This window comes from Protopterus annectens, chromosome 12.part0, assembly GCF_019279795.1.
Source record: "Protopterus annectens isolate FY-2018-M chromosome 12.part0, PAN1.0, whole genome shotgun sequence".
NCBI classification, from domain to species: domain Eukaryota; kingdom Metazoa; phylum Chordata; order Ceratodontiformes; family Protopteridae; genus Protopterus; species Protopterus annectens.
Window position 1 is genome coordinate 1,057,647,737 of NC_056746.1, and position 23,073 is coordinate 1,057,670,809.

Consider the following 23,073-nt stretch of genomic DNA (forward strand, 5'->3'; position numbering starts at 1 on the left):
AGTGGGAACAGGATTTTTAATCACAGAAGCTTTAACACCTTTAGGCCCTTGAGAAATAGTTTCTGGGTCCGCCCTAGGACTCTTAAACAAATACTTATGAGCTTCGGGCACCCTATAATACCTATCAGGCTTAACAGGAGCAGGAGGCAAAGAGTCTGGGTTTAGGGAAGCCTCTGCAAAAACATCTTTCACCACATTCAACACAGGAGGAATAGCTAAGGGCCTATGCTGGGGTAAAAACAAGAATTCCCTAAGCCTTTTCCTGGAATCAGAGTAATCCTGGCCTTCCCATTTAAAGTGCTCCCTCATGGAATGCAGAGTCTCTGAAAATGAGAAATCCTCAGGAGGAGAAGCTGTAGGAGTGGAATCATCCACATCAGAATCAGAATAAGTAGGATACTCCTGCAAGTCTTCCGCAGAAGACTCTGAAGCCTCTGAACACTGTTCAAAACTATCAAACTCGGTTCCACCCTAGGCCTCTTATCAGGCGGGGCATAGAACCTCTAATCATAGTAATCAAATCTTCTGCCATTTTAAGCATATGTTTCTTAGGTACAGAACCCGAAATGCTAGGAGAAGCCCCCACTGAAGCTGAACTAGGCCTACCTCTCAAAGAAGTTTTGGCAACAGAAGGAGAGGCTCTAACTACCTTGGGAAGAGAGGGAAGAACAGTTACCTGAGAAGCCCCTCAGCCTGGCCTACCTCCTGAGAAGGCACATCCTGTAACAGTAAAGTTTCTGCCTGAGACTCCATGGAAACTCCTGGCAAAACCTCTGGCTCCACTGAGCCTTCTAAAGAACCGACGTCCGGGACTGCCGGTTCATCAACCCTAGGCTTCGCTGTTTTGTCCTTGCGCTTCTTGGAAGCGGCGCCGGAGCATCCGGCGGCATTTTATAATTGCAACGCTTCCCAAACACTAACCTGGCACAGTCTAACCTCCTCTTAATAGTGCGTTTGTTAAACCTAGCACAAGAGCGGCAACCAACAACGTCGTGCTCAGGCCCTAAACAAGGTATACACAAGGTATGGTAATCCCTATGAGGTATCTGTTTCCCACAAGAAATACAGTTATTCACTTTTTCTGACATCCGGTTAAATACTGAGGCAAGAAAAAAACAAAATGTTCCCCAACGGGGTACTTAGCCAACTCTGTTTCGGTCTGAAACTCCGGTTTCGGAAATATTTCAGAACGCCAACCTGCACTCGCAAAATTGCTTCTGCATCGGACCATGCGGCAAAAAAGACTGAGGATATGACGTCGGTCATGCGCATTAGTACCCTGACGTACTGACGTCAGTCTAATGCGCCCTGACCGACGTCAGCCTTATACTCTGGTATTCGGGCCGACTGGATGCGGACTATACCCAATAGTAAGGACTGCAGCAATGGGGAACGAAGAACATCTGATAGTGCATGTAGCCTGCTTTGAAGCATAGGTATCTTCTGCAAGACTCCCTGATAGGGATGTGCAGGTATGCTTCTTTTAAGTCTAGTATTGCCAACCATGCATCCTTGCCTAGCATAGGAAGCAGCTGGTGAAGAGTCAGCATTTTGAATTTTGGAATCACCAGAAAGGTGTTTAGAACATAAAGGTCCAGGATAGGACACCATGTATTGCCTTTTCTGGGTACCAGGAAAAGTCTCGAATAGAAACCTTGTCCCTTTTCCTCTTCTGGTACCAACTGAATAGACCCCATGTTTAAAAGAGAGTATCTGATTTTGGGCCAGATCTGGCCACCCGTTTGGTGTTGGTAACGTGTGGAAATGAAATCTGTATCCTTGGGACACTACATTTAAAACCCATTTGTCCTGGGTAATGAGTTCCCAGTTTTTGGCCTGCAGACCAATCTTTCCACCTAAAGGAGCATTCAGTTGGGAAGTGCTGGGAAGTTTTAAAAGCAAGTCATTGAGACAGTTTTCCATAGGGGGGAGTCTTAATGCTCCCAGGTTTGGATGCGGAAACCACCCATTGCCTAGTCTTGTGTGTCCCTTGGGACTGAAACCTGGGGTTTCTGCTGTCTGGGTTTGGCTTGAGAAGACCTGGAGGGGGCTGGAAAGGACCAATTTTTAGAAGGCCAGTGCCTACTACATCTAGGAGGCTGAACTTGTAAAAAATCTTTAACAGTCTGCATAGATTTAGCTTTATCTTCCATCTTTTTAAGAACTTCCTCAGCCTTAATGCCAAACAGGCAGTCCTGATTTAAGGGAGCATCCAACAATTTAGCTTTAACATGATCAGGCAAAGACTGCTCCTTAAGCCAAGCATGCAATCTGAGCACAGACCCAATAACAGCAACCCTGCAAGAGGCCTCTAATGAATCAAATCCACATTGCAAAGTATGTTTTCCAACCTGTTCAGCAGAATGCATTAAATCCTGTAATTCTTTATTTTCAGCGCAGTCAGGAATTAACATCATTTTCTGTTTAAGCAATCCAATAACATGCTGTTGATACTTTAACATATGAAATTGGCAGTTTAAAGCCCTAATGGCCAAGGTTACAGAAGTGTAAATTTTCTTACCCCATCTATCCAGCACCTTGGAGTCCCTATCAGAGGGGGTAGGATTTTTAGCAGTAGAAGCCTTAATGCCTTTGGGTCCCTGTGAAATAGTCTCTGGATCCGCAATAGGATTTTTAAAAAGGAACATGTGAGAATCAGGAACCCTGTAATATCGGTCAGGTTTTCTGGGAGCAGTAGGCAAAGAATCAGGGGCCAAACTAGATTCTGAAAAGGCATCATCAACAATGTCTAGTACAGGAGGTATAGCTAAAGGCCTATGCTGAGGCAGGAGTAAGAAATCCCTAAGCCTCTTTTTTGAATCAGAAAAATCCTGGCTTTCCAGTGGAAATGCTCCCTTAGAGTATGTAAGGCTTCACCAAAAGAAAAATCCTTTGGAGAGGAAGCAGAAGGAAGACAGTCCTCTGCATCAGAATCCTCATAAGTAGATAAGGGCAAATCCAGATCATCAGAAGAATCAGAAAAAAACAGAATCCTGTTCAGAAGATTCATAAACAATTTCAGTCCTAGGTCTCTTAGAAGGGGGAGGTTGGCTTCCCCTGATTAGAGTTATAAGATCTTCAGCCATTCTTATCATTTGTTATTTTGGGCACAGAGGCTTGAGCATGCGGCTTGGGCGTCAGTTTCTTAGGCATGGTTCGAGATTTTGGCCTAAATGAAGGAGGAGGCGTCAGTTTAATATGCAAGTCCATAGGCCTGAATACACCCTCAGAAACCGGTGCCTGCACAGCGGCTCTGGACCTATCCAAGGTAGAGACAACCGCAGGTTCTACAGTTGAAGCATCTTGCGGCATACTGGACTCTGAATGGGTCTCAGTAGAGGCCTGCGAGTTAGAAGTAGCGGGTATCAGGGGCTGCGAAAGCGCCTCACTGAGTACCAGCGAACTGGCGACTGGCTTAGGAGAAGCGTCGTCGGCAGCTTTAGACTTCGGCAGCCTGTCTCTGTCTTTATCTTTGCGTTTTTTTGGAATCCCAGTAGTTGGATGGCTAACAGACAACATTTCTGGATAATTAAACCGAGAACCGAAATATTTAGAAGTGAAAATATACCGACGATGGATAGTGTGCTGTTTAAATAAAGCACAAAACCGACAGCAAGGTACGGTGTGGTCAAGGCCTAGGCAAGGAATACAGTACGAATGAAAATCTTTGAGAGGTATTTGCTTTCCACAAGTAATGCAATTATTAACTTTTACTGACATCAGTAAGAAGCAAGAAAAAGTTTCCCTAATGGGGTACTTAGCTTTAGTTGAAGACTTTGGTTCTGAAACTCGAAAACGAAAATTTCAGGAGTCGGCTGACCGGCACTTGCGAACTGCTTCGGGCACCGCACATCAAGAAAGACTGATGTAATGGCGTTGGCTGCATGTTTTATACCCCTGATGACCTGAAGTTATGGAAGAAGGGACAGCAACCGATGTATGACCCAAGACATTGTTAATCAGGACGACTGAGGGCTACTGCAAGCAGATAACGCAAATATAATGACTGCAACAGTGAAATGCGAAGAACATCACAGGGTTGTCATACCCAGCTGATGTCCATAAACATTAGGGTGTCTAGAAAATATTCCAACTAACAAACTAAAACAAAGAGTAAAAAGGTCACACACATAACCAACTGGTTAAAAAACACACACAGAAAAATCTAGCAAAGCTAGACTTCTAACTGTGATATCTTACACCTCTTGCATCAGAGGCCTCATGGGATATTTGCAAATCACCCTTTAAGGATGTTAGGTGTTTCAGCTAAATGTCAATACAGAATGTCAGAATGTCCATGACTTTTCTTTTACTTTCATTTTTAAGTCTATTTATGGACAATTTCAGGCCATTAAAGCCATACCCCTCTAGCTGTGGACATGCATGTTTCTGCCTTCTTATGACATCATCACCACAATATAAGAGGAATGTTTGACCTTGGGAAACACAGGGTTGTCATACCCAGCTGATATCCATAAACATTATCACACAGTTAGAAGTCTAGCTTTGCTAGATTTTTTTTTTTGTGTTTTCTAACCAGTTGGTTATCTGTGTGATATTTTTACTCTGTTTTAGTTTCTTGAAACCCAGCAATTGAAATGCCTAGCCCAAACTAAGATGGCAGCCTCTCAGGATCCTCATGTCACCCTTCCCCCTAAGAAAAAACTCGAGACACCCTGAGATGACTCCCAGTTCAATGTCTCCAAGTCAGACATACCCACAGTTGGTGGTCGAACCCACGAGACATCTGACTACCCCTAAGGTGCCTACTACTGAGACTCCATTGGAGGCTAAGGTGTCCACTACTGAGACTCCATTGGAGGCCAGTATGGCCCACTAAGGCCTTGCAGATGACTGCTACCTCTGATAAACCATGTCTTATCCCAGAGGTACTGGATGGACATCAGTGATGAAAACCTCATCTGTGATGAACATTGCAACAGTGACTTTAATTAGTACATCTGTAATTCATTGTCCAAGCGTGAGAAATCAGACCATGTGATTAATAGATGTTACTTAGTTGAGCTGGGTTGTGCTGTACTCATAGTTTGACACTATAGAATTAGTATTTTTAATTTTAATCATCCTTCTTCAGCTCACTGATTTGCCTCAATAAAACACTGAAAATAATGCAAACATGCTGTAAACAAACACCAGAAGATAAACTTTGACAGAAGATGCAATGTAGAAAAAGATTGTAAAGTAAAATACTGACAAACAAGAGTAAACTGAAACATTTTCCTTCCTTTATAGCACTCAGGCTTGATTAAAGTGAGAGGTTACTAATTTGTGATAAAAACAGTACTGAGAAGATAGTTTTCTTGTTCATTTGCATTTGAAAACTATACCTAAAACACTTTTTTGTTCATAGTCAGTACTGTAGCTCCAGGTTAAACTACTTAATTGGGATGGTATGCAGGTAATCTGTGAGTAATAAGGCACATTCTATGTTTAAGAGCCAGTTTTTAAACGGCCGTGTAGTATATACATCACTGGTTCTGATTTAGACAAAAATGTTCATTCACAGAAAAAAATTTTCTTCTGCGTTACATGATTATTTTTTTTTTTTATGCACTCTATTACCCACATCAACTGAATATACAAAATGTCCACTAAACACTGCAATAGCCATTTGCAACATACAAATTACACGAACAGTTTAATCTGAATAAGTGAAATAACAGACCAGAGTAAGTAATCAGATGGAAAAAATTAGCTTCTTTCAATCAGAAGGAAAAAATGTACTTTTTTCACATTTAATCACCAAGTATTGGCATAATTATTACCATACAATACATTGTTCTTTATGTAATGCAGCAACATGCAAGGATCATGCAAGGAAAGTTTAGTGATGCAATTCTACAAACTGCCGTGCTCCATGTATCACCATACCTTTTTGCAGCAACGTTTGCCTGAGAGCCTTGGCCAGCAATACTCTCACATTTGCTACTCGGTCAGAAGCAAGACTCAGGAGATTGGGAAGCAAGTGCTCAACAAACTGGTCAACAGGCATACACTCTGCTTCCACAGCTGCCTAAAATTAAACATATATGTACAGATCAGGACCAGTCAATGTACCATTTGCAGAGGAAAAATTGCACTTATTTAGAAAAAGCAATCCTAAAGTACCCTCACTTGAAGGAATGATGTCATAACTGAAACCTTTCAATATAATGTCTTTTCACATCCATGTTAGGTTTCTTAAAATGAAAATGACGGATTGTAAAGTGCCCTGTATAGCTTAACTTTTAACGGGGATGCCAACAGAATAAAACAGTGTTCCTAGATACTTATAACAATAAATGTGTATTGATAGTTTATCCTCCTCACGACTAGGACCAAAGCACCATCTTTCAAGTCTGCTTGGCATCAATCTAAACTTTCTCAGGTTTAGACTCATCCACTGTATTGAAAATCTTCTGTAATATGCTATCACTCTCCACCTTTGTATGAGGCAAGTTGTATGTGAAACATGATTAGAAATTCACATATACACAAACATCTACAGAGAACCTCCTTCTGACAGGCTGGGTAAAAGTCGATGGGAGTATAACCATTACCAATCAGATCTATAGTTAAAGTTCATGACTTTTGGTTCTGTCTTGGTCTCGTCTTTAGGGCAGAATTCCCAGCAGATTGTCCTAGGAGGTATCATGAAAGGCTCACCCAAATAATTGTGGCCACAAAGGAAGATATGGAAAGAGAGAGACCACATCCAGCTTGTAATACCTTGCCCAAGTCAAAGCAGCATATCTTGTCTATGGAAGCATTCTTAAAAAAGGTTTGTGATTTACCCAGCCTTTGCAGTACGAGTCCTGGGTTGTACTGTATGTTTTTGCCTTTTTTTTTTAATTTGAAACATTCAGAAGATAAGCATATGGATAACATTGTTTGAGATACTTTTCTGTTAAATTTAATAGCAGCATAAGACACAAAAGTGTAAGTCCTTTCTGAGACCTTTTGTCGATTCTACAAACAAAGATGTCAAACATACATACAGTACAACAGGTACTCTATTTGAATTATAAAAAATACTGGAAGACTTATAAAGTGGATGAGATTAGCTTCTGTAACTACTATGTGCATGTAATTAGGTCTCTCTTAAGGACCATCTTGTATTTACTTGTGGACAACCAGATAAGCAGTTTTATGCACAAAGACTGAAATTTATAAGTTCTTCTAGCTAACTACAACCCAAAAGAGAATTTTCCATGACAGACATTTTAGCTTCACCACAAAGGTCAGACTGAAGAAAGGAAATGCAAATTTCTCTAAAATGAAAAACAAGTTTCACAGAGAACAGGTTTTAAAATTAGGAGACTGACAAGAAAGGTGACCCTTAGAAAGCCTTTACAGACCTTCAGTGATGCTAGCAACAAACGTTAACACCCTTGCGGGAAATTCAAATAGTTAACATAATGAACTTTCTGAAGAATAGTTCAAGCTTAGTATCAAAGCTCTGTATCAGATAATAAAGCAAAGCACAAACTGGTGCTGAAGAGAGATGTGTCGTTTCTAAGGCCCAGATTGAAAAGTGTATCCATTTACTTCTGTATGTTTTACTAATATTAGGCTTCTGGGTATGCATTCCTGGCAAACACTGAAACTGGAGAAACCAAGCAGCTAAACTGACAGCATGAAGTTTCGAGTGAGATTTGCCAGACAGGTGATTTAAAAGGGTTCTGAAAAGTCTTGGCCTGAAAGGTCAAGCCACAGCACAGGCAACCAAATGTATTGAAGTCAGCAAGGGGCTATAAGAATGACCTTTGTCTTACTCCTTTTGACTTTCTGAATTAACCTGGGAATGTGTGAACACGTGGAAAGGCATACAACAGACCTGGAGGCCATGCATGCATGCATTACTGAGCCCTTTCCTGAGCCGTTGCCTGAGAAAGGGAATTAGTGAAAAAAGAATCAATGCTTGCGGAAGCAAACAAGTCACAGCAAGGCTTCCCCCATCAACACAAAAAGAATATTCTCCACCATCCAGCTGAGGGAGCGATCAAGCAGCATTAGCAAGCATCACATCATCCTGTCTACTAGAAAGCTGACTTATACAGGGATGAGAGCAGTGACTAGAAAGTAATTGGACATGGGCCAATCCCACACTTTCATTATCTCTAGATTCATACAGGAATGAGTCTCTACCTTGCTTGCTGATATACCACACCACTGCCAAGTTGTTGCTGTGTATGGCAATCATTCTTCCAAGAAAAAATCTTGAAAGGCCTGCAGGAGGAAATGCCCCTATGCCCACCTTTAGAATGAGGTGTCCATATTGACAGTCACTTGGGGATTGAGGATTTATTAGGGGCTGCCCAGAGAAAGACTGGAACTGAGAAGTTATAATGCCAGATGCCTCCAACATGCCTCAGAAAATTCAGTATCACCTGACATTAGATCTAAGCATTGGTTTTATCAGGTCTGAACAGTCCACTGGAGGACTCTCATGTTGTACTTTACAAACCGTACCAGAGAAACTGTGGCCATTTAAGCCCCAAGGTGCATACTCACATGGTTGCTGACATTACTCTGGAATGTTAAATTTTGTCCACTATGTTAACAGTGGGAGGAAAGTACAGTTGTGTACACTTACCATAATTTAGATGTTCGAGTGTATTCACTGTTGCACTCATTACATTTGGGTAATCTGCTGGCAGGTTGCCCTCAGTCAGCTTGAATGACAAAGTCTTGGATCCTGCGTCGGTTGCTGCCTCCTCTTCCATGATGTCAGGTCATCAGGGGTATAAAACATGCAGCAGATGCCATTTTATTCAGTTTTTCTTGCCCCAGATGTCAGGTGCCCCCCAAATGGGGAGCAAAAATATATAAATATAAGTAAACAGTAAATATATAAATGCACTTTCAGAAACAAACTTTACCTTCAACTAAAAGCAAATACACCACAAAGGCTTTTTTGAGTATAGTGAAGGAAAGAAAAGGTATAGAAAGGGGGATGGCGGGTGGGTAACCCAGACTGCAACAGTGAATACACTCGAACATCTACATTTATGGTAAGTGTACACAACTGTACTATGTTCTTCGTGTTTCACTATTGCAGTCATTACATTTGGGTAGAATCCCAAAGCTATGGATGGGAGGATGGAGCTAAACAGCATTAGGAGCGGCTATAAGGCCCTGCAGGCCTGCAGTGGCAAAGCCTGCCCTGGATTTGGAGAAGAGAGGTAAATGATAATGCTTTGCAAAGGTATGAACATAGCTCCAAGTAGCAGCTTCTAGAATGTCTTTGGTTGGGACCCTCTGAGAAAAGCTGCTGAAGTAGAGGCAGCCCTGGTGGAATGTGATCTGATATGATGGTGCAAATAGCAGAAACGAATGCAGTGGCTTATCCACTTAGAAATAGTCTGCTTAGATATAACCCTCCCCTCTGATCCTGCAGCAAATGCTACCAGTAGTTGCTCAGGCTTTCTTAGAGATTTTGTCCTGTTTAAGTAGAATCTTAGTTGTCTGTGTACATCCAATTAATGCAGAATCCGCTCCCCCTTGTTCTGCGGATTTGGGTAAAATGTTGGCAGGTGAATGGTCTGGTTAGGCATAAAGGAAGGATTGGTCCTGAGGGACACCCTGTCCGGGGTAAAATATAATAAAAGGCTCCAATGCCATGAGAGCCTGTAGTTCTGAAACCCTGCTTGCTGAAGTGACTGCCAAATGAAAAGCTGTTTTCCAAAATAGAAATTTTATATCCGCAGTAGCTGCTGGTTCAAAAGGAGGCAGGGTGAGTTTTTCCAGCACAAAATTGAGGTCCCATGCAGGAGTTGGTGCTCTTCTGGAAGGCCTTACATTTTTGGCCCCTCTAAGATACTGTTTAAGCAGAGGATGAGAAAAGAGGGGAGGCTCTGTGCTGTAATGAGCAGAGATGGCAGAGGCATGGATTTTTATTGAAGAAAAAGATAGGCCCTTGTCAAGCATCTTAGTCAAATATTGTAAAATCTGAGGAATATTGGGCTTTGCTGTGTCTATTCCTTGTGCTTGGTTCCAACCACAGAATCTCTTCCATTTATCAGCATAAGATTTTCTAGTACTAGGCCTTCTGGCTTCCAAAATGACATCCATCACAGATTTACTGAGAGGTGTTTGAATAATTAGTTGATTAGCCATGCTGCAAGATTCAGAGTTTGGAGCTGAGTGTGCAGAATTTGAAAGTTCTGCTGAGACAGTAGATGAGGTATTTGAGGCAAGTACCATGGAGGAAGGTGAGACATATTCCTTAGAAGTGGGTACCAGTGCTGGCGAGGCCAGTCCAGAGCAATTAGGATCATTTTTGTTTTTTTCTGTCTGACTTTTAGTAAGATCTTGGAGAGTAGAGCCAGAGGTGGAAAGGCATAGACTGATAGGTTTTTCCAGCTGAATGATAGAGCATCCACTTTCCATGCTTTTTTGTGATGAGCTCTTGTGCAGAATTTGTCCAATTGATAATTTTGAGGAGAGGAAAACAGATTTATGTCTGGGCTCCCCATTTCTGTGTTAACATGCTGAATATTTGTGTTTCCTTTCCATTCGTGCAGGTCCATAAGATTTCTGCTTAGGTCGTCTGCTAGAGTATTTTGCTTTCCTGGCAGGAATTGAGCTTGAAGATGTATTTGGTAAGTCAAGGCTGTGTTCCACAAAGCCATGGCTAGTCTACAAAGGGGATAGGAATGTGCACCCCCCTGCTTGTTTATGTACCACATAATTGTGGTGTTGTCCGTTTTTATCAGTAGTTGTCCTGGATGAAGTAAGTCCTTGTCCTTGAAGGCTGTCAGGGCATTCTGAACAGCTAGCATCTCTTTCTTGGTTGATATTCAGATGCATTTGGTTTGGGCTCCATTTGCCCTGAATGCATCTCCCTGCCAGGTGGCCCCCCCAAGCATAGTCTGATGCGTCTGTAGTTAGGGTTTGGGTGGCAGGGGGTAGAGTGAATGACAGTCCCTTGTTTTGGTGACATGTCTCTGCCCACCAAAGAAACTCCTGTTGTAGGCAGGGGATGAGAGGAATCATTGTTTCCAGACTGTGACAATGTTGACTCCATCAACCTTTTAGGTACCATTGAAGTTTCCTCATATGCAGTTTCGCATATGAAATTAGTAGAATGCAGGATGCCATGAACCCCAAAGCCTGCAGAATTTGTCTTGCAGATAACTGGGTTTTTGTTGCCATTTGTTTGAAGTATGTTGTCAGTTGCCTTTGTTTGTCTGGCGTGAGGTAAGCCATCTGGGCAGTTGTATTCAAGCTAGCACCCAGGAATGCAATTATTTGTGAGGGTACCAGTTGTGATTTCTTTTCGTTTATGGTGTACCCTAGGCATGCGAGAAGCCTTTTTACAAACGTCAGATGTTGAATAAGAGTGTCCTTGTCCTCTGCTTGAATGAGACAATCGTCCAGATAAGGATAAATTTGAATGCTTCTTTGTCTGCAGAATGCAATTACTGGTGCCAGGCACTTTGTAAAGACCCTAGGCGCAGTAGATAAGCCAAAGGGCAGTGCAGAGAATTGGTAATGCAAAAAAACCTGCTTAGAAGCAGAGGTATCTTCTGCATGATTCCCTTATTAGGATATGCAGATGTGCCTCTTTTAAGTCTAGAGTTACTAACCAAGCATTCCTGCCTAGCATAGGCAGTAGCTGTTGTAAAGTTAGCATTTTGAATTTTGGAATAGCCAGGAAAGTGTTCAGAATCGATAAGTCCAGTATTGCACGTCATGAATTGTCTTTTCTGGGTACCAGGAAAGGTCTTGAATAAAAACCTTGTCCTTTTTCCTTTTCTGGTACCGGTTGAATAGCCCTCATATCCATGAGGGACATGACTTGTTTCTGGACCTCTGCCCACTGGTTTTGTGGCAGATCCGGCCATCCGTTTGGAATTGGCAAAGTATGGAAATGAAATCTGTACCCCTGGGATACTATGTTTAATACACACTTCTCCTGGGTTATTAACTGCCAATTTTGAGCATGACGTGCTAGTTTTCCCCCTAAGGGGGCTGCCAAAACATAAGTGCTTGGTGATGGTAGAGGAAAGTCATTGAGACTGCTTACTGTAGGGTTGTGCTTTGTTTCCTCCAGATTTGGAGGTGGAGGCACCCCATTGCTTTGACCTGTATGAACCCTGTGACTGGTATCTGGAGCCTTTAGAGAGCCTGGATTTGCCCTGAGTGGCTCTGTTGGATACAGGAAAGGAAACATTTTTAGTAGGCCACTGCCTACTGAACCTGGGTGGCTGCACTTGCAGGAAATCTTTTACAGTTTGCATAGATTTAGCTTTGTCTTCCATTTTCTTTAAAACCTCTTCTGCCTTATTACCAAACAGAGTATCATGCTGCAAAGGGGCATCTAACAATTTAGCTTTAACAAAATCAGGCAGATTTTGCTCCTTGAGCCAGGCATGCTTTCTAATCACAGATCCAGTAACGGCGGCCCTGCAAGAGGCCTCCAAGGAATCAAAGCCACATTGCAAAGTATGTTTTCCAATCTGTTCTGTTGAATGCAATAATTCCTGTAACTCTATTTTCCACACAATCAGAAATCAACATCATTTTCTGTTTCAGTAAGCCCATATAACATGCTGTTGATATTTAAGCATATGAAACCGGCAGTTTAAAGCCCTGATTGCCAAGGTTGCAGACGTATAAACCTTCTTACCCCATCTATCCAGCTCCCTGGAATCTATCAGAAGGGGTAGGATTTTTGGCTGTAGAGGCCTTTACACCCTTGGGACCCTGAGAAATAGTCTCAGGATCAGCAGCGGGATTTTTGAAAAGAAATTTGTGGGAGTCAGGAACCCTGTAATATCTGTCTGGCTTACTAGGAGCCGGAGGCAGGGAATCAGGAGCCATGCTTGATTCCGAGAACACATCATCAATAATGTCTAACACAGGAGGTATTGCCAAAGGCCTATGCTGAGGAAGAAGGAAATCCCTAAGCCTCTTTTTTGATTCAGAGAAGTCCTGACTCTCCCAGTGAAAATGTTCCCTTAAAGTATGCAAAGTCTCTCCAAAAGAGTAATCCTCAAGAGGAAAGGCTTTCGACACAATACCCCACTCGGGTATTGTAGAAAAACTTACCAGCTTAAATGTAAACCCATATGTCACAAGATGGGTTGCAAACTGGCTTAAGGACAGAACCCACAGGGTTAGAGTTGCTGGCGCTGTGTCAGACTCCAAGCCGGTCACAAGTGGTGTCCCACAGGGCTCGGTCCTTGGCCCCCTATTGTTTGGCATCTACTTCTCAGAAGTACAGGCCAACATGGGAGGACTTTGGCTGACAAAGTTTGCAGATGACTGCAAACTGGGCGCCATAGTGGAAAGTGCATCGGACACGGATATCCTTCAGAAGGGACTCACGGAAACAGATAGCTGGTGCCAGAGCCATGGCCTGAAGTTAAACGCCAAAAATGTATAGTCATACCTTCGGGAAAAACAAGGCAACCCAAGCTACCATATAGGTGGCAATCCACTAAGCACAGAAGAGGTTATCAGGGACCTGGGGACCCAGGTTGACAGTGGCCTTTCTTTTGACACTCACATTGCTAAAGTGGTTAGAAAGACCTTCTACATTGCCCACCTGATCATGAAGGGATTCACATCCAGATCTAGTGAGGTCATTGTTCCCTGTACTCTTCACTTATCAGACCAATGATCGAGTACAATGCCCCATTCAGGATGTATCTCACCCGACATCTGCAGCAATTGGGGAGACCCCAAAAGTTCCTCACCAAAAGGATAAAGGGACTCCAAAATCTGTCATATGCTGCCAGATTGAAGAAACTCCAGCTCTATTCAGTCGCATACCGTCTGCTCAGAGGTGACATGTGCCGGACATACAAGGCCATGTCCAACCCGAATTAATAGACATGCTCCACCTCAAAAAATCCAAATCCACCAAAACCACTAGAGCAAGCGACTTAAACCTTAGCACGGATATAAATAGGACATGCTGGAGGGATAGATTTATCACTCAGAGACTCCCTATGCTGTGGAATAAAATCCCGGTCCATGTGAGGCAGAGCACCTCGCTGACTCTGTTCAAGAGAAATCTAGACCTGTGGATGGGAGATCGTAGGTTTACCCCGGGAATCATCTCTGGGTCACTGCTGGACAGAGGCACAACAAACTAATGGGCACAGTATTTTTTCATATAAGGGGTGGCGTAAGCCACAATAATTTGGGCTAGGCTTATAAATGCCTTAGGGCAGATAGCCTAGTATAAACCTATGAACCTATGAGATGCAGATGGGATGGATTCCTCTGCATCAGAATCCTCACAGGGTGGAATAGAAAATTCCTGATCAGAAGAGGAATCAGAAGAAATGGAAACCTGATCTGAAGATTCATAATCAGTGCCTTGCCTAGGCCTTTTAGCAGGGGGGGGATTGGGAACCCCTGATCAAGGTAATTAAATCCTCAGCCATTTTGATCATCTGTTTTTTTAGGCATAGGGGCCTGAGCATGTGGCTCATGCATCGGGTTTTCAGACACAGAGGATGTTTTTGACCTTGTTTTTGTTGCTGGCGTCGGTTTAATATAAAAATGTTGAAGCCTGAAAACACCCTCAGAAGCTGGTGCCTGGTCAGCAGCTCCGAACCCATCCAAGGGAGAGGCATCCGCAAGTTCAATACTCTGAGAATCTCACGGCAAACCTGACTCCGAATGGGTCTCGGTAGAGGCCTGCGACTCTAAAGTAGCAGGTATCAGGGGCTGCAAAGGCGCCTCACTGGAGAAGCTTCATCGTTAGTTTTGGACCTCGACGGTCTGTCTCTGTCATTTTCTTTGCGTTTTTTATGAACTCCAGTAGTCGGATTGCTAACTGATGACATTTCAGGATAATTAAATCTTGCACCAAAATATTTAGAAGCAAAAATATACCGAAGCTTAATAGTGTTGCTGGTTAAATCTAGGACAGAACCAACAGCAAGGCACGTTGTGATCTGGGCCTAGGCAAGGAATACAGTACAAATGAAAATCCTTATGAGGTATTTGCTTCCCACAAGTAATGCAATTATTAACTTTTACTGATATCGGTAAGGAGCAAGAAAAAGTTTCCCCACCGGGGTACTAAGCTTTAGTTTGAAGACTTCGGTTCTGAAACCCGAATACGAAAATTTCAGGAGTTGGCCGACCAGCACTTGTGAACTGCTTCTGTTTCGGGCACCGCGCGGCAAGAAAGACTGAATAAAATGACGTTGGCTGCATGTTTTATACCCCTGATGACCTGACGTCATGGAAGAGGAGACAGTAACTGACGCAGGACCCAAGACTTTGTTATTCAGGCCGACTGAGGGCAACCTGCCAGCAGATTACCCAAATGTAATGACTGCAACAGTGAAACACGAAGAACATCTGTTCTATAAGGGATAATGATTCTATACAAAAGGCTGCCAGTGGAAAAAATTGAGTAAGTCTGCATGCGCAGCATCTGACTTTTAGCAAAGTGTGCCGTGATACCCAGGCAGTGGAACTACATCAGAAGAGAATCCTTGGTGGAAATCAATTTCTCTAAGGACAGAGTCCAGCAGCCAGTCATCTCGGTACAAAAAGACAACCTCCTTGAAGTCTCTGGTTCACTACAACCGTAGCTGTGCATTTCATGAATACCCTATTAGCTGGGGACACTGTCAATGGAGGGGCCTGGTAGTAGTGAGTGCTGGCTCCTGACAGGAAGAACAGGAAGTTCCTTGACTTTTTATTGATCTTTATATGTAGACAAGAGACTTAGAGGTCCAAAGAGCACATCCAGTTTCCTCGTGAAAAGGAAAAAATGACCACACTGTGAACTTCTGGAATTTCTGTTTTGGTACAAAGTACTTTAAGCCACTCAAAGCTAGAATGACCATGATGAAGAATACGGAGTAATATCTGGATCCTCGCTTGGTATTTCTTGGATGGCTATTTAATGTAGGTCCCATAAGTCAATTCTCGGCACCCTCATCTGACAAGGTGGGATTACTGGGGATGTGGTATAGTGTGTGGCTGCAGACAGAAAGGACATTATGTTGCCTCTGAATATTATGGCCAATATTCATCCACTGTACATAATAAACTTCCATGGTGACAGATGAAGGGACAGACAGCCACTAACTGCTTCTAAAAAACAGTTGTGCAAGGCATAGACTAAGGGCAGAATCATTCTGACAGGAATTTTGAGTTGGTTACTGCCACAAATGCCACCACCCCACCTGCGGTGGTTCCTTCCTGTGGGGGGAAATCTTAAAGATTCTGATATAACCTTAACAAAATATGTGAGGGCAGTAACTGGCCAATCCCCCTTTAGCTTACATCATCTGTGTAATCCCACCAGAGCTGGAGTAATGTGGGGGTGAAAATAAGGAATCATTCTCACCACCTGTACAAGTGTTTGGCTCAGAATAGTTCTGTGGGGAGTTGAAACCCCCCCCATGCCCACTGTCCCTGTGCTTAAACAGGTGAGATGCTCACATGTGCATCAAAAGTGGTCTTTTGTGAAAGCTGGTAGTGTTGCCCTTGCAATGAGGCAGCACCAAGGTATCTGGAAAACGAGAACCTGGCACCAAGTTCTGCCGACACCAGTATCTGTGAACCACTGACACCCAAACTGGATACCGCACAGCTATCTACTGCTGATGTGCTTTGTCCCATTTGCTCACAGGCCAAAATCTCCAGCCTCAATACAGGTATCAAAGATCTCATCACCAAAATAAGTGATCCTGAAGCCAAGGCCTGAGGAGATGTTCTGCAATGAGGTAATCAACTTAAGCATCAATAGCTTACAAACAATCTTTTTTTGATATTGTTGCCAGAAGGTTGTTAGATAGCACTTACGCAATCTACACCAGAGCTGGGCCTGAGTAGGTTAGAAGCATGGCTGAAGAATTAAACTATCTCTACCTAGCCCTGAAGGAAAAGGAATACACCGACATGCCGGAGGTGGGGGGGGGGGGTGCTCAAAAGGTCCAACTCTGATGAAGAAGAAATACTTTCACTTCTGCAAGCATCCAACTTGGAAGGAAAAGGAGGGTGATCATAGTATGTCACTTTTTGTGAAGTCTTGTCCTTAAGTTTACCAATGGAAGAGCTGCTGAGTGAAACTTGATCCTTTGAGGTAGATGGTTCCAAGAGACCCTGCTCTATTGAGCAAGTCCTTTAACAAATGTTTTTTTTTTCCAGTTAGTGTGTTTGTCAAAACTTTTACAAATCCACAGTCCACTTGCAAATATCCAAGCAAAGAAAAAAACACAAAGATGCACCTGTCCTGCGGTGTTAATTTGTGACCACAAGCTTCAACACTTAAGTCTGGATAGCAAACTACATTTAAAGTTGATAATTACATTTAAGGGGCAAGAGGAAAGAATGCATTAAAATGCTAAAAAGTAGAAAAAAAGCCTGCACAGTTTAGATCCATGTTAAAGCAACCAGTGGAAAAAAGATCTGGACAGTGAAGGCAAAGCTGAGGACATTGTGTGTAGGGAAAAACTGTCTTGGAAAGTTCAGAATAGTACCAAAACAGACTGAGAATTCGCACTGCAGTCCTAACAGTGAGGAAGATGAACTAGATCATGATGGATAAAAAGGTTATATACTCACCATAATGTTCCATCGGTGTTGTCCATTTTCATTCTTCCTCAAATAATGGGTTCAGATCCGATCCCTTGATCCGACGCAGCCGTTGCTAAAGCTTGTGGCAACCTAAAACACTCGAGCTTCTCCCTTACCCATAATGCACCAACCCCAACTACCGCAGATCTTGTTTGCTGACTGCCAGAAAATAAATTATACTTTGTGTGTGTGTGTGTGTGTGTGTGTGTGTGTGTGTGTGTGTGTGTGTGTGTGTGTGTGTGTGTGTGTACATATATATATGAACTACAGTGCTTGAAGAATTTATTCTGAAAAGTACACAAGACTTGGCACATAAAGGAGAGACTGGCACCTGCTCAGCACGAGACTGGGTAATTAACAGATAAAGACTTTTGGCTCAGTCTCATCTCAGTGTTTCCAGCTAATTATGGTACAGTACAGTCTTATCAATTCTTACAAATTTATGTGAAGGTTTATGCGAACATAAAAGTATATGTTGGAAAGGGAAGACAGCATAGGTCGCCTGGTTATTAATGGAATTGGATATACCAGGCCATCAGCCTGAGGTTTGATATGTCTGGATGTAGCATGCCTGTTGGGCGAGACAGGAGGTCTAGAGTTGGATCCAGAAACCAAGTTTGTTGAAGTAAATGAGGCCAAAGGAAAGGAAATTAAATTTGTCAAGGCCAGTAAAGTGCAATGAGGATCATTTTGCTTTTCAACGTGGCAGCTTTCTATGGGAATTTCAGAATTAGCACGACAGGTGGATAGGCGTACAGTAGACTAGGGGCCAATCAAGAAGTAGAGCATTTTGTCACATTTCTGTTGAGACACCAGTTGTGAGGTAGGAGAATGCACCTGATCAATTTGTTTGCCATCACACTCAACTTCCCCAGAATGTGCATTGCTATGAGAATGCATTTGGATAAGATCGCCCATTGTCACTCTGAGCACTTCTCAACACAAGGGTAAGATCTGGTCCCTCTTTGCTTGTTGATGTACCAAACTACTGACATAGTGTCCGTTTGAACTGCAACCATCCCTGAAGGGAGAGCATTTTGGAAGGCCTACAATGCTAAAAGCACTGCCTCATCTCTAGGACAGCAATATACTAGTTGGCCTCTTTGGGGGACCAAGTGCCTTGCAATGTTTTCCCCAGAAAATGCCCACCACCACTCCAACTGGGAAGCATCTGTGGTCACTGTGGCACTGGGCTGAGGGGTAATGAATGGACGGCCTTGTACAACCTGATCTGACAATCCACCACCTGAGATCTCTCTTGCATATCTGAATGATTCATATCAGAGATGACATAGGGTTGGTATCAACCACTGTTGCTGCTAGCATCCACTGGAGAATCATGTAAAATATAGCTAGAGGTACGAGTGTTATTGTCTCTAACAATGATCCTACAGTTTGAAGGACCAAGTGGGCTGAAAATAGCATACAAAACCTTTTATTCACGCTTTCATCAGTAAGACTTCATCAGAAAAAGTTCATACAACCAGGCAACACCATTATATACCCAACAATTAATTACCAATTATTCAATTAGATAAAATGTAATTCCCCAGTGCATTAACCCCTCCAATACTGACAAAAAGTCTAAATATATGAATCTAAACAATCATAAATGTAAGCCTTTAACAAGTAAAAATCATTAAAAACAAAGCAATCACTATAATAAATTTGTTTAAAACAATCTCATGTCCTTTAATAGCCTTCAATTTCTTATTTTTAAGAAAACACTTTATATTAATGCTATCATTGAGGCTAGGTTTATTGCCAGCCTCCAATTTCACCTGCAAAACTGTCTCCCTTTGTTCTAATAAGGTCACCATGCACTACTTCTAATACAGAAAAAGTACAGTTGTGTACACTGAGTGTATTCACTGTTGCAGTCATCACATTTGGGTTATCTGCTTGCAGTAGCCCTCAGTCGGCCTGATTATCAAAGTCTTGGGTCCTGCATCGGTTGCTGTCTCATCTTCCGTGACGTCAGGTAGTCAAGGGTATAAAGCATGCAGCCGACGCCTTACATCAGTTTTTCTTGCCCCAGATGTCAGGTGCCCCCCTAATGGGGAGCAATTATATATATATATATATATATATATACACACACACACACACACACACACACACACACACACACACACACACACACACACATACACACACATACACACACATACACACACACACACACACACACACACACACACACACACACACACACACACACACAAGGTTATACCTCCAACAAAAAAGCAAATACACCAAAAAGCTTTTAAGTATGGTAAAGGAGAATAGAGGTATAGCCAAAAGCAGTCAGGGGGCTGAAGGGAGGGTAACAAGAACTGCAACAGTGAATACACTCGAACATCTACATTTATGGTAAGTGTACACAACTGTACTATGTTCTTCCTGTTTCACTGTTGCAGTCATCACATTTGGGTAGATTCCCAAAGCTAAGTATGGGAGGAGGAATTTAGATAGAATTAAGACCAGCTATAAGGCCCTGCAAGACTGCAGTGGCAAAGCTAGCTCTGGATTTAGAGAAAATTGGCAAATGGTAATGCTTGGTGAAAGTATGTACAGAACTCCAGGTAGCAGCTTCTAGGATGTCCCTGGTAGGGACACCTCTGAGAAAGGCTGTAGAGGTAGATGCAGCCCTGGTTGAATGTGGTCTAATCCCCTGTGGGATAGGTTTTCCATGGTGCTTACAGCAGAAATTAATGCAATGGCCTATCCATTTAGAAACGGTTTGCTTTGAAATAGCCTTCCCCTCTGCCCCTGCAGCAAATGCCACCAGCAGTTGTTCCGATTTCCTTTGAGGTTTAGTCCTGTCCAAATAAAATCTAAGTTGTCTGTGTACATCTAAGGAGTGCAGTATCCAATTCCTCTTTGTTCTGTGGATTAGAAAAGAAGGTTGGCAAATGAATGGACTGATTAAGAGCCACACTGGATACTACCTTGGGCATGAAGGAGGGATTGGTCCTGAGGGACACCATGTCCACATGAAAGATGATGAAAGGCTCCACTGCCATAAGGGCCTGTAATTCAGATACCCTTCTTGCTGAAGTGATTGCTAAAAGGAAGGCTGTTTTCCAAGAAAGGAATTTTAACTCTGCACTTGCAGCTGGCTCAAAAGGAGGGAGAGTGAGTTTTTCCAATACAAAGTTAAGGTCCCAGGGCTGGAGTTGGGGCTCTCCTTGGTGGTCTTAAATTTTTGGCCCCTCTGAGGAACTGCTTGAACAGTGGATGAGAGAAGAGGGGTGGTTCTGTAATGAACTGAAATGGCCGAGGCATGAATTTTGATGGAGGAAAAAGAAAGGCCCTTGTGAAGCATCTCAGTTAAATATTGAAGAATCCAAGGTAAATTGGGTGCAGTTGTGCCCATCTCTTGAGTTTGGTTCCAGGCACAGAATCTTTTCTGTTTTTCAGCATAAGATTTTCTAGTACTTTGCCTCCTTGCCTCCAAAATGACATCCAACACTTGTTTACTGAGGGATGGTAACGGAGAGATTAGGTAATTAGCCAGACTGCCAGGTTCAGGGTTTGAAGCTCAGGGTGTAGAATCTGGCTCTCCTGCTGCGACAGCAAGGTAGGGGTCTGAGGCAGGTGTCATGGAGCCAGCAGTGACACACTGCGCAAGAGGGTGTACCAGTGTTGGCGTGGCCAGTCCGGTGCAATCAGTATCATTCTTGGTTTGTCCTGTTTGATCTTTAGTAGTACTTTGGAGAGGAGAGGCAGAGGAGGAAAGGCATAAACTGATAGATTTTCCAGCTGAAGGACAGAGCATCCACTTTCCAAGCTTGTTTGTGGGGAGTCCTTGTGCAGAATTTGTCCAACTGGTAGTTCTGGGGGGAGGTAAACAGGTCTATATCTGGGCTCCCCCATTTGTTTATCAACATGTTGAAAGTCTTTGGTTCCACTTTCCACTCATATGGATCCATGAGATTTCTGCCTAGTTCGTCTGCCAATGTAGTTTTCCTGTTAGAAATTGAGCTTGTAGATGCACTTGGTAGCTCAACGCTGTGTTCCACAGAGCCATGGCTAGTCTGCAGAGAGGGTAAGAATGGGTACCCCCTGCTTGTTTATGTACCACAAAAACAGTGGTGTTGTCCGTCTTTGCCATTAATTGTCCTGGAAGAATGTGGTCCTTGAAGGCTCTCACAGCATGCTGTACAGCTAACATTTCTTTTTGATTGATATGCAGGTGCATTTGACTTGGGTTTAATTTGCTCTGAATGCACTTCCCTGCCAGATGAGCCCCCCATGCATAGTCTGATGTGTCTGTTAGGGTTTGGGCGGCAGGGGGTAGAGTGAATGTTAGACCTTTGTTTTGGTGGCAGGCCTCTGCCCACCAAAGGAACTCTAACTGTAGGCAAGGAATGATAGGAACCATAGCTTCTAGATCCTGAGAATGTTGACACCATAGGCTTTTTAGATACCACTGTAGTTTCCTCATATGCAGTTTTGCATATGGAATTAGTAGAATGCAGGAGGCCATGAACCCCAAGGCCTGCAGTATTTGCCTTGCAGATAGCAAGGTTTTTGTGGCCATTAGTTTGAAGTAAGTTGTCAAATTAATTTGTTTCTCTGGCGTGAGGAAAGACATCTGGGAAGTTGTGTTCAAGCTTGCTCCTAGGAATGTAATTTGCTGACAGGGTACCAGATGTGATTTCTTTTCGTTTATGGTGTACCCCAGACAAGTTAGCACCTTTTGTACAAATGCCAGATTCAAAAGTATGCCCTGGCTTTCTGCTTGAGTTAGACAATCATCCAGGTATGGGTATATTTGAATATTTCTTTGCCTGCAAAATGCAATGACTGGAGCTAGGCACTTTGTGAATATCCTGGGCGCAGCAGATAAGCCAAAGGGCAGTACAGAGAACTGATAGTGCATGTAGCCTGCTTTGAAGCGTAGGTATCTTCTGCAAGATTCCCTGATTGGGATGTGCAGGTAGGCTTCCTTTAAATCCAGTGTTGCCAACCAGGCATCCTTGCTTAGCATGGGAAGCAACTGGTGAAGAGTTAGCATCTTGAATTTTGGAATCACCAAAAAGGTGTTTAGGATAGAAAGGTCCGGGATAGGATGTCATGAGTTGTCTTTGCTGGGTACCAGGAAAAGTCTTGAGTAGAAACCTTGTCCCTTTTCCTTCCTCTTCTGTTACAGTTTGAATAGCCTTTAATCTTGAGAGAGAGAACACTTGCTTTTGAGCCTCTGCCCACAGATTTGGGGGTAGATCTTGCCAACCGTTTGGGGTTGGCAACATGTGGAAGTGAAATCTGTATTCTTGGGAAACTACACTTAAAACCCATTCGTCCTGGGTAATGAGTTCCCAATTTTTTGCTTGCAGAGCAATCTTTCCCCCTAAAGGAGCAGTCAGTTGAGAAGTGCTTGGAAGTTTTAAAGTTTTAAAGTTAAGTCATTGAGACAGCTTACCATAGGGGGGAGTCTCACTACTCCCTGATTTGGAAGTGGGAGTCCCCCACTGCTTAGTCCTGTGCGTACCCTGGGACTGAAGC

General features: G+C 43.0%; 1 protein-coding gene across 6 annotated transcripts in view; it reads right to left on the reverse strand.

Annotated features, from left to right (window-relative positions):
• Nucleotides 1–23,073, reverse strand: part of LOC122816964 (serine/threonine-protein phosphatase 4 regulatory subunit 1-like) — a 1,601,647-nt gene that overhangs the window by 92,953 nt on the left and 1,485,621 nt on the right. For all 6 annotated transcript variants that reach the window (XM_044090068.1, XM_044090067.1, XM_044090066.1 and 3 more), the window contains one exon: nt 5,893–6,034. In XM_044090068.1, the coding sequence (XP_043946003.1) occupies nt 5,893–6,034 (142 nt within the window). The remainder of the gene's footprint in view (nt 1–5,892; nt 6,035–23,073) is intronic.